Source organism: Eucalyptus grandis, chromosome 3 (assembly GCF_016545825.1).
Source record: "Eucalyptus grandis isolate ANBG69807.140 chromosome 3, ASM1654582v1, whole genome shotgun sequence".
NCBI classification, from domain to species: domain Eukaryota; kingdom Viridiplantae; phylum Streptophyta; class Magnoliopsida; order Myrtales; family Myrtaceae; genus Eucalyptus; species Eucalyptus grandis.
The window spans coordinates 45,886,741-45,903,816 of record NC_052614.1 but is presented as its reverse complement, the minus strand read 5'-3'; the positions used below and the strand labels follow the sequence as shown (position 1 = coordinate 45,903,816).

The 17,076-nt window shown below is 37.5% G+C and overlaps 1 protein-coding gene across 1 annotated transcript; it reads right to left on the bottom strand.

Annotated features, from left to right (window-relative positions):
* Positions 1 to 6,404: 6,404 nt before the first annotated feature.
* LOC104437483 (wall-associated receptor kinase 5) lies at positions 6,405 to 14,083 on the bottom strand. Its single transcript, XM_010050441.3, has 3 exons — positions 13,213 to 14,083; positions 10,445 to 10,594; positions 6,405 to 7,772 (listed from the first exon to the last, which is right to left on the bottom strand). Exons 1-3 carry the CDS (start codon positions 14,081 to 14,083, stop codon positions 6,703 to 6,705), a joined length of 2,091 nt encoding a protein of 696 aa, XP_010048743.3. The 3' UTR covers positions 6,405 to 6,702.
* Positions 14,084 to 17,076: the final 2,993 nt, after the last annotated feature.

Here is a 17,076-nt window from a genome sequence, read left to right as displayed (position 1 = left end):
CTTAAAAGTCTTTCATTTTCAGCAACCATTTGGGCCTGAATGAGGAATATTGTGAGCGCATTAGTCGACTTTCCTTGCAACAAAGAAGATTAAGGGCTGCCTTATCGGATACTTAAGTCGCAGTGGCTAACAGATCGATAGCCAACCCATCTAGCATGATCAGCATTGGAACTGGCCTCATGGTGAGAATGTCACAACCTTTCTTTCCCAATCTCGTCGGGATGGATTGCTGTAATCTTGTAGGAGAGGAAGGAGTGAAGCTTGGCACGTTAAACTGAATTGCCATGGAGGCGTCGAGTTCGCGAATGATTCGCACGGTCCTTAAGCACACCGCCTGCTCTTGCCTTGTCGTGCACAGCTACCATTAGATTCGAGTTTAATCCAATCTTCGGGTGGGTGAAACCACCTCATGTCAAGCTTTTCAGTGGGTCTCGAGTGAGATTTGTCTATTTACTAAGTTGATATCAAATCATCAGATTTGGCGGGATTCGTGTCGGATTTACAAGAGACTATCATCTTCAATGGTCCGGATTAATATGTTATAATTGCTCTAGACCGAGAGTTTTTAAACCCCATGCGATATTTGGGTGTTTTCTGTACTCTGGGTATCGCAGCGTCTCATTAAATTCTCTTCGCATTTTAGTCTAGAAACGCTCTTCCTGTAGTTTGAGTGACAGGAAAAAGAGAGACCTGTCGCAGATCTTAAAGGGCCAGATACTGCAAAATTAAAGACGAATTTTTCTGGAGATACATCAGTAGTTGTAGGAAATAAAATTCCATATTCCAACACACGAGAAACATGTTCAGAAAATTCTTGAATTACTGATCGAACTGGGTACATTACGCTTCAGAATATACCTTATTTCCATAAATGGACCGCCTTAATTGCAGCCTTGTGAGAGACTTCTTTGCTTTCGTAGAAAGACAAGTTATATATGTTGAGAGGAACCAATCTTTTTCTTCCTTTTTTTTCCCTTAAGAATGTTAAACTTCCAAAAGGCAGTTAGGTTATCTATAAATACAAGTAACATTTGCAAGTTACGGTTGGGTTAGCCCAACATAGGCGGCCCACCCATAAAACCCTTGATCTCCCACTCGCCTATGATAAGCTAAATATAACTCATTCTTCTTTGCGAAGTTCATTTCAACAAATAATTTGTGTGATAAGTAACTTTAAGAGCTCGTTGGCATATATCTATTGAGTATATACAACAGCTAAAATAAGACATAATAACTTAAAGTAGATCTAATATGCAGTACTCTAAACTAATCAATCACATTTATATCTCTCTTAATCTTTTTAAGCATATATATATATATATATATATATATATATATATATATATAATTGGTCAACCTGTATATACAAAAATAGAACGTGACAAAAAAAAATGATCTTCCTTTTACCTTAAATCTTTCAATTTCAATTCAATAAGCTTTTTAGAAATGTCCCATTAGATCGCATCATTTATGATCATTGCCAGCATTTTAAGATTGTAAATACTGAATAAATTTTTTAAGAATAAGTATGAGTCGTAAAAACAACTAATTGAAGAACTCTCATCCTCAAGAGTCTGACACAACTTAAAAAGTTTAGATTAAATTTTTTGCCAATTCTTGTTAGTCATTTTATACATACATAATATGAAATACATATAGATGATAATTTAGACATTTCTAATATCTAATTTGAGCTCACAAATCTACTCTATTTAATGAATATATCAAAACTCATATCTGGCATTGAAGACAAATAAAGCAAAAAATGTGAGTTATTTCACTTTCAAGCCTAATAAATATTATGGCATCATCTTAAGGCAACATCTTTATTTTAAGCTTAAACTCTCAATTATCACATAATAATAAGTTTTAAATCGTCTTATATCTATTTATTATATAGTCAATAGAGGCAATTATCTATATGAGTGGACTAATCTCTCATCTCCGACATACTTTCTCAATATAATGCACTAAGCATCAATATGCATAAATGTCAAATAAACTCATAGGCATTAATAATGATAGAAAATATCATTAATTGTGAACTTTAAAGATTTTACATGACCAAGGAAACCATCTCTAGGAATTGGCTTTGTTGTAGGATTTGCTATTATTTTATGTGTAGATATAAACTGAACGTTCATGTCTCTTTGTGCAATCCCATCTTCAATAAAATTATACTTGGTATTTATATGTTTGGTTTTGCAAGAAAATTTTGGATCTTTAGTATAAGCTATTGCTGCTTAACTATCACAATTAACTACTAATGAGTTTGTAGCATTTTTAGCAACACTAAGTGTTCCAATTTTTTTTAAGCCAAATACTCTCTTGTACTACTACTAATAGTGCCACAAATTTGGCTTTTATTATAGATGAGGCTATACATGTTTGCTTCCAACTACTTCGAGATATGTTGCAATTATTTAGTAGAAACACAAATCTAGAAGTAGATTTTCTTTCATCTAAATCTTTTTCCCAATTAATATTGGTATAGCCTTCAAGGCATAAATCTTTTCCTTGATAACTTAGCGAATGATCGCAGTACCCTTCAAATACCTTAAGATTTTTTTGATGGTGGTCTAATATGCTTGACTTGGATTGGATTTATACTTATTTACCATTTCAACTACAAAATAAATGTAAGGTTTTGTACACATCAGAGCATACATTAGCTTTGAATGGCACTAGTATATGGAACACATTTCATTCATTCCCGTTCTTATAGAGCCTCTAGATACATTTTACGGTACAATCCTTCATCTTTTATAATATGAGTATTTGTGGGTTTGCAATCTTGTATATGAAATTGTCTAAAGATTTTTAGAGAATGATTTTATATGAATGATCTCTTGAAATCTTAACTCCAATAATATATATAACTTTACCCATATCTTTCATTTCAAAATTAAAAGATAACCAATTCTTAATAGTATTAATAAACTCTATATTATTCCTAGCAATTAGTATAACATTTACATATAATGATAAGATCACAGATTAATCTTTGGATCTTTAGATATATACATAATGATCATCATCAATCATTACAAAATATACGCCATTATAGTATTATAAAACGTATATACCATTATCTCAAAGACTGCTTAAGGTCATGTATTGATTTTAAAAGTCGACATACACGAATGGGTTGTTCTATAATAATTTTTTCTTCTAATTCTCTATTGAGAAAAGCAGTTTTTACATTCATTTTTTATATTTCAAGATTCATATTTGCCACCATTGTCGGAATGAGTGAATTTGGGGTAAATCTCACTATAGGAAAAAAAGTTTCTTCATAATCAATTCATTTCCGTTAATTATACCATTTGCCACAAGGAGAACATCATATCTTTCAATTGAGTCATCAGTTTTATGCTTTGTTTTGGAAACTCCACTTGTTCCCAGTAATTTTGTGTCTTTTGGAAAATCAACCAATTCTCAAACTCGATTTGATTTCATTGATTTCATTTCTTCTTCCATTACTTATATCCATTTTTGTCAAAGCATCATTTACATTTCTTGGCCCATTCTTTCGTGTAAAGCAACCATGAAAGCTTTTTCTTTGATGTCAAAATGTTGACAGGGAAGACTTTTTTCACTTATTTGCTATATAAGAGATTGTATATTTAGTAATCACACTCAAATTAAATAACGATGCCATTGTTTCATCAAGGAGCTGCAATTGGGACTGGTTCGAATTTAATTCATCATTTCTCATATTACGCCCATTTAGATAAGATGATGGTATATTAATGCCAATAATTTCATCATTACGATCCAAGATTTCAAAAAGAAAATAATCTTCACCTTTTTGCCCTTTTAAGAAATTTAATCTCTAAAAATGTAACATCTCGTAATTCAAATTTAGTGACACTTCCACTCACCTATAAACACATACCATTTTGAACGATTTGAATATCTTGTCAAAATACTTTGTTTGGCTCTAGGACTCAATTAAGGACTTGTAAGTATAAGTAGCACATTCCCAAGGTTTAAGAAAACTCAAATCAGATTTTTAACCTCTCCATAACTCATATGAAGTGGAAATAACTTATTTAAAAAGCATGGGATTAAGTATATGGGTAGTAGTTATTAAAGCATCAACCCACAATATGATTGGTAAATTTGTTTGTACCGTCATAGTCCTAACTATTTCCATTAGAATTTTATGTCTTCTCTCTACAATACCATCTTGTTGAGGAGTTGCTAAAATAGTCAATCGTCTTTCTATTCATTTTTCATCACATCAATTTTTGAACTGATTAGATAAATATTCGCAACCTCAATTGCATCTTAATGTTATTATTTTCTTGTCCAATTGATTTCCATGTCAAGCTCATAAATTTCTTAAAGCAACTTAACACCTCAGATTTATGAGAAATCAAATTGACATGACCAAATCGAATATAAATATGATGAAATAGACTACTCCGTGTCTTACTCTTATGTTTATTGGACGACTTATGCCACATTTCAAGTTTGGAGAACTTAAGCCTGTTTGTATTCAAAAAAAGATGAGGTCGAAAGAAGGAAAAGACCCAAGCCTTTGAGATGCACGGGTCCAAACATACTCCACTATGTGCTCTTTCTGGAAGAATGGCGAGGAAAGTAGCAGAAGGCTAGGACCAAGAACGATCTTCGATGCTACCTCGTTGGGACAGTTTTAGTAGAGAAAAAGACATTATCTTTCACCAAAAAAAAAAAAAAAAATTATCTTCGTATTCAAGCAGTCGAAGATGACCCATGCGAACCAAGAAAGTTGGAAAGTTGAAAATCATAGGAAGGAGACATGGTAGGACTGAAGAAAAGCGCCAAGAGAGAACATGCTGAGAGCAAAAAGGTAAAAATTGAATCTTGGAGTGAATGTAAGAAAAGGCAAGAAGAAGAAGAAGGTCAAACGCCACTCATCGATAAAAGAAGGAATAGTGCCGCAGGATCCTTTGGGGATGGACGGCACGAAACCAAGAAGTCTTTGGATCATGATTTATTGAAAGACTTAAACCCAAAGCGATGCATTGCGGGAATCCAACAGATAAGTGTGATCAAGTACCATTGGTGAATCAAGTTAAAAGAATTATAGATATATCCTTTTTAATGGGGGCAGTTATTAATACCAAAAATGGCTCAACGAGCCATGGATGAAAAATAAGGCCCATAGGTCTGAGATTTGTAAAGCGAGTCCATTAAGATCTAGATGAGATCATCATCACTTCAGTGCCGATCATCACTCAAGAACAGGAGGATAAGGATGAAGGCAATTACTGGAGCGCTCGACATCAACGACTTCACGGATAAAACAATGCAGTTATTACTATAGTACGGAAGATTCTAGGAAACTTAAAATTGAAACGATAATCGTTAGAATACGGTTATTCACAATACTTGCCTATAAATAGCCAAGTAGCCGCCATTGTAAAGGGATTGCACAATCGAACAAGAAACCTCAATATACTCAGTTTTTGCTATCGTTCTTTACTTATTTTAGTTTTGCATTTACTTTTAATTGCTTTAAATTTATCCTTTATTCATCATAATTATGATTAGAATCTGTAACTTCTTTTCCAAATCGACAGGGGGCTCTATACAAACAAAAAATCTAAGACCCATCCTTTGGTGAAAGATATTTTGTCCAAGAACCTTCTCGACGAAGCACGGTGGCAGTGACCATCACTCTGATTTTATCTGTGCGTGCGCAGGACAAGCCTAGGTACTCTGGAACGTGAGGAGTATGGGAAGGCCACATGTGGAAGGTGATTCCATCATCCATCAAGTCCATTACTGTGACTTCAGCTTCAAAATAATACGTGGTATGTAGGAAAGCAATAGGAATAGGCAAAAATGCATTACTCAAAGGTAGACTACAAGAAAACCTAGTAGAAAAAAGCATCCAGTTGAAGCACACATGGGATGCCCTTGTCATATTATAAATAATCATATCATGGTTGGAAGATATGGTATTTTTTTATTTCTGAATCGGCTTGTTTTTCCCACTCTCTCTCCCGGTTTAACATCCAAACTAAAATTAGATTAAATGAACTACAAATAAAGAGAAAATAAATTAAATTGGGATTTATTTTTTCAAATTAAGATAAATTTATGTAAAAAAAAATGGAAGCAATAGTGAAAGTAGATATTTTTTTCTGGCCCTATTATTGTCTTTTTGGCCAACAGTTCTTACCTTTGTCTGGATATGGATATTATATTAGGATTAAGTGCAACATAATGAGGGAAAGGTAAAGACCGGAAGTGAAGGGAGATTTTTACTTGCCACAAAAGTTAATTGGGATTATACTAAGGACAAAATAAGATAAAAACGAGTGAGTAGATTGTTTTTTTCCTGACCTATTATTATTATATGTAAGGAAAAGAAGACAAAGAAGAAAAGATAAAAAGGGAAAGAGAGATTCTGATAATGTCAAAATGGCCACATGCTGGCCTTCTATAAGTCTAGTGCAAAGCTGCACATATATCATACAGATTGTGACAAACTTACATGAATGCTTGCGCAACTTTAAGTCCAAAACAAATGGCAATAATAACACACGCATAGAGAATACACAATCAACCCTAAAAGTTGTTACGCACAATTAATAGACATGTCACTCTAGTAACCAACGATCAGATGCTGGAACCTACTGAATAGAAAAGAGAGCCCGACGTCCCACCTTGGCTCATCCTGGCAGTAATTGAAGTCGCATGGGACTAGAGGTTTTCTTTATCCACCTCACTTTCCGTCTCTTTATTTTCTTCTTCAACAGAGTTGTTGTGCTCTTGGTTAATCCTCGTGAGTTGTTCAGCCACTTCCATCATTACTGGCCTCTTCGCACCGCTTTGGTCCAAGCACTTCGTTGCAATCTCAGCAGCCAATCCTACTCTCTCCATTTCATCTTCACTAGCTACCTCAAAGTTTATGACATCAGATAGCGTCTTATCCTTCACGGAAGAGATGAAATAATGGATAATATTAATTGACTCTCCGGACTTAGTAATAAAACTTGTAGGCTTCTTTCCTGTGAGCAACTCCACGACAACAGCTCCAAAACTGTATACATCACTCTTAATTGTTAGCATACCAGTGGTTAAATATTCAGGATCGATGTAGCCCAATGTGCCTTGAATTTCAGTGGCTATTATATGACTATGCTCTGGTGATATAAGCACTGAAGTTCCAAAATCAGACACTTTTACTGAGTGATTTTGATCTAAAAGTATGTTCACTGACTTGATGTCACCGTGAATGATTGGGGGTTCTGCACAGGAATGCATATACGCGAGTGCAATAGCAACTTCAGTGGCTATTCTGAGCCGGTTTTTCCATGATCTTAAGATGGTCGACGCATTCTGATGGATGTGCTGAAAGAGGGTACCATTCGAAATGTATTCATAAACCAGCAAGGGTATTCTAGTCTCCAAACAAATGCCATGGAGCCTCACCACATTTTTGTGGTTTATTTGCATCACAATTTCAAGTTCATGCTGGAAATCTCCCTTTACTAGAGACTTGTGTAAATCTTTAGGCTTCTTGACTGCGACCATGGTTCCCCCTGCTACTGTTGCTCTATAGACGGAACCAAAACCGCCCTCACCAAGCTTATTGCTATCATTATAGTTGTTGGTTGCTTTTGCCAATTCTGCCTCCGTAAAAATTTGAACTCTGTGGTGTTTCAAGAGCTCTCCCCCATTTCGCCTGAAGTTTTTCTGTTTGCTTCTCCTCCTCCACGTGACAAAGACTAAAGCACTAATTGTTATGAAGAAGAAGGCCATAATAATCACTGCCAAGGAATATATCTTACATTAATGATTCGAGCATGTAACCCTTATACGGTCCACCACATAGTTCATAAAAGAAATTAATTTTAAAAAGACTATCCATTTTGCATGATTTGTCTTTCAAAATATAACTACTCAATTTAACAGTGATAGAAATGATTTCTGTAATAAATGGGCTACATATATTATGTAACGATCCTTATATTGAACTCGACCGAAATACATACTACCTGCATCTTCCATAACTCCTCCAAATGTCTTTCCTTGATTATAATGGAGAAGGTTTGTGATAAACAGAAGAAATAGGGAAGCATTCCTGTCACATTGTTTTAGCTCTTTTCATTTACAAATGGTACCAAAACCAAGTGGAATTTTTTTTTTTTTTTAGCAATTATGCATGTTATGATTATGATGATTGAATGTTTTCGTCCATCCTATTGGAGGAAACTCTAACAGGTGGCGTTACGAACATAGATAATATCCAAAATTGTATTAACCAAATTTGCAAGTGTGATGTTTATAATGTATAATCCGCCAATCAAAAACATGATTGAAAGAGATTTCTTCTAGCGAGAGAAGAAAGAAAATATAACCATTTTTATCTAAAAGTTAATTGTTTCTCTAAAACTAATTTTAAATTGGGATGTGAACGCAAGGACTAGGATGACGTCCCTCGTCCCTTGAAATGAAAACTTGCCCGCCACAGCCCCGCACAGGCCACCGCCATAGAATTAATCATTCTTCTCAAAAAGAGCTAATCCACTTACTAGATGGCCTTTTGACATTTTTCTTTATATTTTACTATCTTTATATAAAAAAAAATGGCCAGAGGGCTGGATTTATACAGGAAGAGTGGCCTTATTGGTTGGTTTTAAAGAGCCAAACAAACTCCAACACGCACAAATTAGTTAATGTGGGAAAATGTGAAGATGAAATACATGGAAAACAATTTTACCACATTGCTTACCTAAAGAACTTTAAAAGCTTTCATATTCTATAAAAGCAAGACTTATAAGGAGAAGTGGTTGTTCTTGGGGTTTTGTTATTGTTATTTCATATCTTTAGAACAAATATTACAAGTCAAATAAAAGATAAAAGAATTTCTTAAAAGTGTAGAGAGGGAAGATTCGCCAGCCGGGGCAGCGCTAATGCCTTGCAGGGCGGACTCGCTAGGCATCAGGCAGCCTAATGACTCGCCGGGCATTTTTTTGCGGGAAATTTGTCCCATTCAAGGAGATGCCCATTCTCTGTTTTAGGAAACCCGCTCCCACAAGCTTAAAGTTACAAATCTATCCCTTTTTGTAGCTAATGTCTAAATATATAGGTTTAATTTCACTAACTTTAAATATGTTAGATAGATGGGAAAATGTATTCTTATACCTTGGCAAAATCTCATTATTATATGGATTATTATACCACATAGTTCCAAATTACACCAGTAGTGTACTAAGATCTGCCACATGTTCAATAGCTTCATTTCATTTAGGGATAATGAAACAAATAGTCATTGAACTTTGGCTTAATGTATAATGTGGTTTATGAACTTTTAATTTATTAAGTATAATCCTTGAACTTTTGCCTAATGTTTAATGTGGTCCATGAAGTTTTAATTTATTTATTGTGATTCCTGAAATTTTGATACGTATTCAATGTATTCATTGAACTATATGAAATTATTCAATACAATCTTTCTATTAATTCAAGATCAGTGATAATATTGAATACTTTCATATAGTTTAGGAACTAATTTAAACATCTACTAAAAGTTTAGAGACTACATTGAAAAAATTAAAATTTTAAGGACCACATTGCACATTAAATTAATCTTTAATGATCACATTGAATAAATTAAAATTTCAAAGATTATATTATATATTAGATTGAAGTTTATGGACCATTTATGTCATTTTTCCTTCTGTTTACTCTCAAAAATTATATTTGTCTGTTTCTACTCGTTCTTTCTTTCTTTATTTTTCTATTTCTCTGTTTCACTTAAATTTGCAGTGTATCCTCCCATGAATGTAGTTAAAAAGATGTTAGCTTCAGATAAACAGAAAAAAAGGCGAAAAGGGAGGTAAAATAAAAACAAAGGAAAGATGTTATTGACATGCGCCTGGGATTGCAAAGGGACACGTGGTAGCTAGTGGCTTGCTGCTTGTTTTGTCAAGGTTTACACCAAGTGAGTGTAATAATCTATAGAGAAATTATGCAAATGATTTTTAAACTTTGATTTAATGTATAATGTCGCCCTCAAACCTTTTATTTGTTCAATGGTCCCTGAACTTGACCTAGTGTACAATACTATTCTTGGATTTTTAATTTATTAAATGTGGTCTCTAAACTTATTAGTAAATGTTTAATTTAATCCCTATATTATATGAAAATGCCTCAAATGTAAAGATTTAATTGAACATTTATCAATAGTTTATGGATTGAACTGAACATTTACCAATACTTCATAGACCACATTGAATAAATTAAAAGTCTATGGACGATTTTGTATAATAGGCTAAAGTTTAGGGAATACATTATACAAATTAAAAGTTTAGGGATGATATTACACTTTAAATCAAAGTTCATGAACTATTTGTATTGTAAAACTAACTGCAAAATCTAGAATGAATTGATATAATATGAATACTGGTGGATGATTTGAGGACATGTACGAAAGTACCTGCAACAAGCACAACCCATTGAGCAATTTGGCAACTGACTTTACCATCGCCCATCTTTCCAAATGAGCAATCGCATGTGTAGTTCCCGAGCTTATTCCTACACTTTCCATGACATGGGTATACTTGTGGCTCCTTGCACTCATTGATGTCTAAATTATGTAGAAGACAAATTGAACCATTATCTCAGTCAATTGCAAAAACAAATTAAACAAGTGGGAACATGGATTACTATATACATAATGCTATCCAATTTAGGTTTTGGTTATAGTTTCACAACACATGTCTATCGTCTCTTAAGATATTTCTTCTTTATCTACTCTCTGCTCTCTCCGTGTCAACTATGAGCTCAACAATGGTGTTATGTTTTGCCACTGGCGGAGATCAAAGCTGCCTCGAACTTTATACAAGACCCCTTAACGACACAGGAGCTTGGACAGGATCCAGCATACAAAACTTGTGGAAATGGAGTTTTTGCAATGCACATGAACCTTATGTTTCCAAAGCAAGGCAGATGGGGTGTTGCCATATTAGATATGCTCACTGGGGACGACAACTAAGCCTAGGAGGGAGGACATTGACCTTTATATAAATAATATGGGCCATCATTCAATGAGTGAGGTGGATGCACTACTATGCATCATTAAATATGACAGTGCTCGTTGGATCTAACCATCTAAATACATTTTAGTATGCCTATCACATTTAATGAAAATATATAAAAGATGGAGTACCAGGGATTCGAAGGAGAAGACAAGATTGTGGTTGCGCTAGAAATGATGTTGACGACAATGGCAAGGTGGTGGCGACCATGTTAACTTATTCCATCAAGCAAAAATTGGAACATTAGAAGAAATACTTGCTCAAACCCGAATTGACTCAATTGGGTCTATGGTAACTATTGATAATGGTGGGTCCAATGATCATGCCAGATATGGACTCGAGTCCAAGTAAAAGTCCATCACAGGCCTATAGTATGAGGTAGTATGCATCAAATAAATTAGGAAAAAGCTTTACCAAAAAAAATTAGGAAAAAGCATTTTCTCTCTCTCCCCCCCATCACTTTCCACTCGACCAACGTTCCCTTCACCACACTAGCTTAGTCCTGGGCCACTCGGTGTTCGACACATGGCAGTGCCATGATGGCACCATGTGGCGTGGATGGGTCCCACAGATGAAGCCTCTCTCCCTCTCTCTCTCTCTACTGTTCATGGGTGACCCGGATGGCCACCAAAGGCTTTGCCCATGAGAGGGCACCGGGTGACCTGCCATCGGCGATGGTCGCCCGCCGCTCGGGTCGATGGCGGAGCCGATGATTTCATCACCCCTAAACGGAGACCTACCCGTATCCATATATCTATGAACATTTTCTCCTCCAACGCCAAACAAAAGCAAAAGAAAAAGAAAGGAAAAGAAGAAGCCGAAGAAATCCTTGTGCTTCGCTTTCAATTTCCGCCTAGTCTTCATCGTTATCATTTTGATCGACAGCTCCCCAGAAATTCATCACCAATATCCTCCTCCTCCACCAATGACTATGAAAAAAGAAATGAGAATGCGTGAAAATAAAAAAGAGGAGGCTGAGATGATTCACACGTTTACGGAGGAGAGAGATAATGAAATCGGGCAGGCACTGACAACAGGACCTTTATTGGCGGGGCGGCCAGAACTGGTTGCAGCCATGGTGCGGCTCCTTTCAGTTGTTTCATTTTAGACGAACTTGAGCCTCGCTATCTTCCATCAATTTTCCCCTACTTTCCTTTTTCTTTTCCTTCGTTTTTCTCAGATCTGATTATCCTGTCTAATGACGAGTTCTTGTGTTTTACGGTGACAAAAAGTAGGTGGTGGGGAAGATGAATAGTTGAGAGAGGGAAAAGGAACGAGACTACGCTATGGTGGTGCTTCGTCCGTGGGACCCAGCCACGCCACGTGGCACCACGTGGTGATTACTGAGTAGCCCGGGACTACGCTATCACGGTGGAACGAGACTCCCTAATATTTTCTCCTACACCACCACATGGCCCAGCCCAACCATGACACTGACCGTCGCATCATCATCCCCGCCACCTTCGAGTCACGGTTTCATCCTCTCATCGTCCAGATTGATGTACAGATGAGTTAAGGACACGTCTTCAACACCACACACCGTTGCCTCGTCCGTTGATGGAGGAGACCTATAGATATGATCTCCCCTTTCATGGAAGAGACTATCAATCAAATCTCATCTCCTTCATGGCGGAGGAGATGGTACCGGGGACTTGTCACAACCGAGATAAGGTAAAAGCCAGACTCACTAAGACAGGAGACAGAGAGAGAGAGAGAGAGAGAGAGAGAGAGAGAGAGAGAGAGAGAGAGAGAGAGGTCGTTGCCTGTGGTGGTGACGGCACTTGTTGTCATCTCCTTAGTGGGGGTGCTGTTATCGGTGGAGGAGAGGGAGTGTGGATTGGTATAGTAAAAAGAGAGAGAGAAAGAAGGAAACCACGGCTGTGGTCTGACGGCGCAAGAAGGACGAGGGTGGGCTCACTTAAGGTGGTGGCCGAATGATGGTGGCCATGGCAGTGGCGTGAGGGGCAAACCGGAGGGTGGAGGTAGAGGTTGAGGAGAGAGAGAGAGAAAGGTGCACAAATCTACCAGCGGTTAATTAAATGGGTAAAACTAGATGGAATCATATAATAGTCTTCTCTCCGGTTCTTGCTTGGTGATTAATTAGTTAATAATCCACACAATATATTCGAGGGCAATAATGCATGAGGAGTCAATATGTGTTCATTACCTTGACAACCGTGGGAGCGATTATAGGGATTCCCGTTGTACCCAGGCTTGCATGAGCAGCGATAACCCGGTCCATTCGGGAAGTCATGGCAGTCCGTGTTGTTGCCACAGGCATAGCCCGACTGTTTCAAGCTGACGTTTTTGCAAGTCACGTCCCATTCGACCATCCAGTCCAGAACTAGGTCCGAACTTTTTCCTACTTCCTTCAGGGTCGGGAATTTCCTGTTGGATATATTGAATGACCTATCGTCCACCACGAAGGCCAGTCCACAGGCTTCCTTGTCTTCCCCGTCGAGGCTTCTGATCCTAATGTCAAGAATCTTAAGCCCATTCGAGCTCTTCGGGATGGATGTTTGACAGCAACCGAGACCGGAGCAAGTGGTATCATTAGCCCAGTCGATGCTGTGGTTGCAGTTGGTGCGGCACCCGCTCACAAACGTCCCATCTCGGTCGGACATGAACGCATAGGTGTTGCAGCCGAGGACGGTGAGCTTGTTCCGGGTGTCCGAAAATCTGTACGGTGGATATGAAGATAGGTCGAGGGCCACTTCACGGCTGACTGTTGCCTGGCCGTCTGGGTCGTAACAGGTGTATGCTTCGGGGACACTGACGACCATGGTTGCATCCTCGACCGAGATATTGCGTATCGGAATATTCCCCCCATTGGCACCAAGTAGTTGTGTATGGTTCCCTTCAGTGGTGCAATTGAGGAAAAATTCTTGGGACCTTGCACAATGGAGTTCGAGCCCGAACGGATAAGGTACGTCCACGTCCCCACACTTGGTTGCGCAATCTCCGGCCATGGTGTGAGCACCGCCTTGTCGCAACCACCAGGCCACAGCCACCGGTAGAAGCCACTGCACTACTTTCATTTCCAAAAGATACTCTCTCGGACTCTCTTTTTTAACCCCTTTGGGACCTTTGTGCTTCAGCCCTTGCTCTTAGAGGGGGATTTAAGTGTGAGCCGTTCACAGCAATCAATTATACGCACATCGACGAATTGGTGAAATGAAGTACAGGGCAGATCCCAAAAAAAGAAAAAGTACAGGGCAGAAGCGCTAATCGTGTCAGTAGAACAAATTGGAGGGACCGATTGCATGTACGAAGAAATGCAAGATAAAATAAAGAAACCAATATACAGAGGACATCTTATTAAAATGCTAACGGAAAATGTGAGGTAGATGTGGCACAAACATGACATTTTAAATGATTTTTTATTTTCCACATGACTTTTTATAATTATTTTGTATTCAAAATTAGCTTTAAAAACTAAAAAAGAAAAGCTAAAATTTATTTAAAAGAACTGTTAAAAAAAAAAAAAATGGCAGCTCCTCCGCCTCCGCCACCGCCGCCGCCCATCACCGGAGGGGTCGATGATGGTCACCGGCCCCTACGACGGTGGGCGGCGGCGGCGGTGGAGGAGCTACCATTTTTCTTTTTTTTTTTTTACAGTTTTTTTAAAATTAGTTTTTAAAATCTATTTTAAAAATTGAATAAAAATAATTTTAAAAAGTCACCTGGAAAATAAAAATATTTTAAAATTTCACGTCCGTGCCACATCAACATTTTCCGTTAGTAACTGACGATGTTAACTTCAAAACTTAATTGAACCAATTTGATAAGTTTTAACATTTGATTATATTTTTTGTAAGTTTTAGGATTCAATTGCATTTTCGTAATAAGTTTTAGGACTTCTAATACACTTGTCTTAGTTAATTATAATGGAATTATGATAAAAATTTTGGTGTCTCAATTTTTTCTTAACTCGTTTTTGTTCTTTATTTCTTCGTGATCGGCCGATTCATAACAAAATGAAGGCAAAGAAAAGGAAGATAGACATTGTTAAAGACCTCAGAGGACTGAGGAGCAATCTACGAAGATCTTTTCATTGCCCTCGGTCTTGGTCATTTCTAAATTTCGTCAACTTGCAGGTCGTCGAGCGGATGATATGATTGCAAGAGGCCAAAACTGTCAAAGTGAACAGCAGGAAACAACTGATTATGCCCTAAGCGTTGGGGTCCTCCACACATGAAAAAATTTCAACGACAAAATTTACTGTTTATAAAAGTGCTTTTGTGCACAATTTTGTCCCTCTATCTCCGTGACAAAATTTACTGTTGGTAAAAGTGCTTTTTGTGCACAATTTTGTCCCCGTCTACAGATAATAAAATTTCCATGACAAAATTTACTGTTTACAAAAGTGTTTTTGTGCACAATTTTCTTTGCCTTGTAGATGCTATAAGTCTCACCACGTGTATCTACTTTTGTCCACAATTTTCAAGTCATCTCATGCTAACATCACGTGGGTAACGTGTGAATCCTTCGTTAGGAGGGTCGGCTAGCTGGCTAGGGTTTTGCTCTTCAAGTTGGGTTGGATTTTCTTGGGTGCTCCTTCCTTGGAGATGCTGAGCCTGGCCTCACAGTGAAGTCAATGAATAAGCACGTGACTAGAGTAAGCTACAAATCATTGTCGATGGCTATAAGAAACCGCTGTCAAGAGTGGTGTACAGTGATGACCAATGATAGGCTGTGATGACAAATGATATGATTGATGATTGTCGATAAAAATATTGGTTAAATGAGTCAAATAAATTACCAATCAAAACGCTGCAAAAAGATTAGAAACTTAGAGGCCATCAAGATGTAGATATAAAATTTCAAATTTGAAATCACTGGTGAGTATAGCTACGAAGACCAATAAATCATGGAGCAAGAATGGATGAGGACATAAAGGATCAAAACACAACTTTAAAGGAGCAATCACTTCAATAAGATCATGGTATCGTTAGAGTATGGGCACAAAATTCTCGAAGATGTAGAGACATGGAGACATGGCTACAGGAGAATTGCTCTTACATGGTTACGGCATGAATGCTATATATACCATCGCTAATGTACTGGAGAACTTGCAAGTGCACAAAAAAAAAAAAAAAAAAAAAAAAAGAACGTTATCTTGCAATTACTCTTCAATTGATGCATCAGAGTTTTAATTTTCAAACTCATGTCATAGATTAAATTCTAGTGTGTTTTTTAGCTATAGGTTTCAGATTTCCATCATCGCTTAAATTCCGGTGTTGCCTCTCTATGTTCTCGAACTTTGTCGTCAATTAATTCCAGCATAATTTGTATACATTTAGTTCTATTCATAGTACCTACATTCTCAAGTTTTGTCAATATAGTTTGTGTACGTTCAATTCCATTTAAAATGAAGTTATTGACTATCTTATCAATAATAAAAGAATAATTTGCACATGATTGATAATATCCTAGCCAGTGCTTACCTCAGTGACAAATTTTCAAGCTCAATGAGTCCTCTAGAGATTTCGGCTCGAGACAATGACATTGGGTTTCATCAAGCACCGGGCCTGCTTAGGTTTGAATACGTATTTGAGGCCTTTCATCTCTCTCGCTCAATCTCAGTATTAATAGTTCTAACGTCACTCCTTCATCTCCCCCCTCTGTAAAACCCGAGAGATTGATCTCTCTCTCTCTCTCTCTCTCTCTCTCTCTCTTCTCTCTCTCTCTCTCTCTCTCTCCAAATGTCCGATCATCTCCCCCTCTTCCTCCCTCTCTCCATCCGTTGATCCATCCAATCCAGCGGTCGATTTCTCCATCTCCTGCACATCGTGCGCATCGTTTTTCTTCTCGCCCGGCTCGAGAATCATATTGCCGCGAGTGCTTGACTTTGAGACTCTAATTATCTGGGGCCCGTGAGTGAGGGAGAGTGGAGCCCGAGTGCTCCATTAAGGTCGGCGGGTTTCGGGGTCTTATAAATGGCGGATCTACCGGGTATCCACCAGGTGAAAGACGCTGCCTTTGTCTAATGGGGAGAGGGGGGTGTGAATGGAAATTATCACCATCTCAA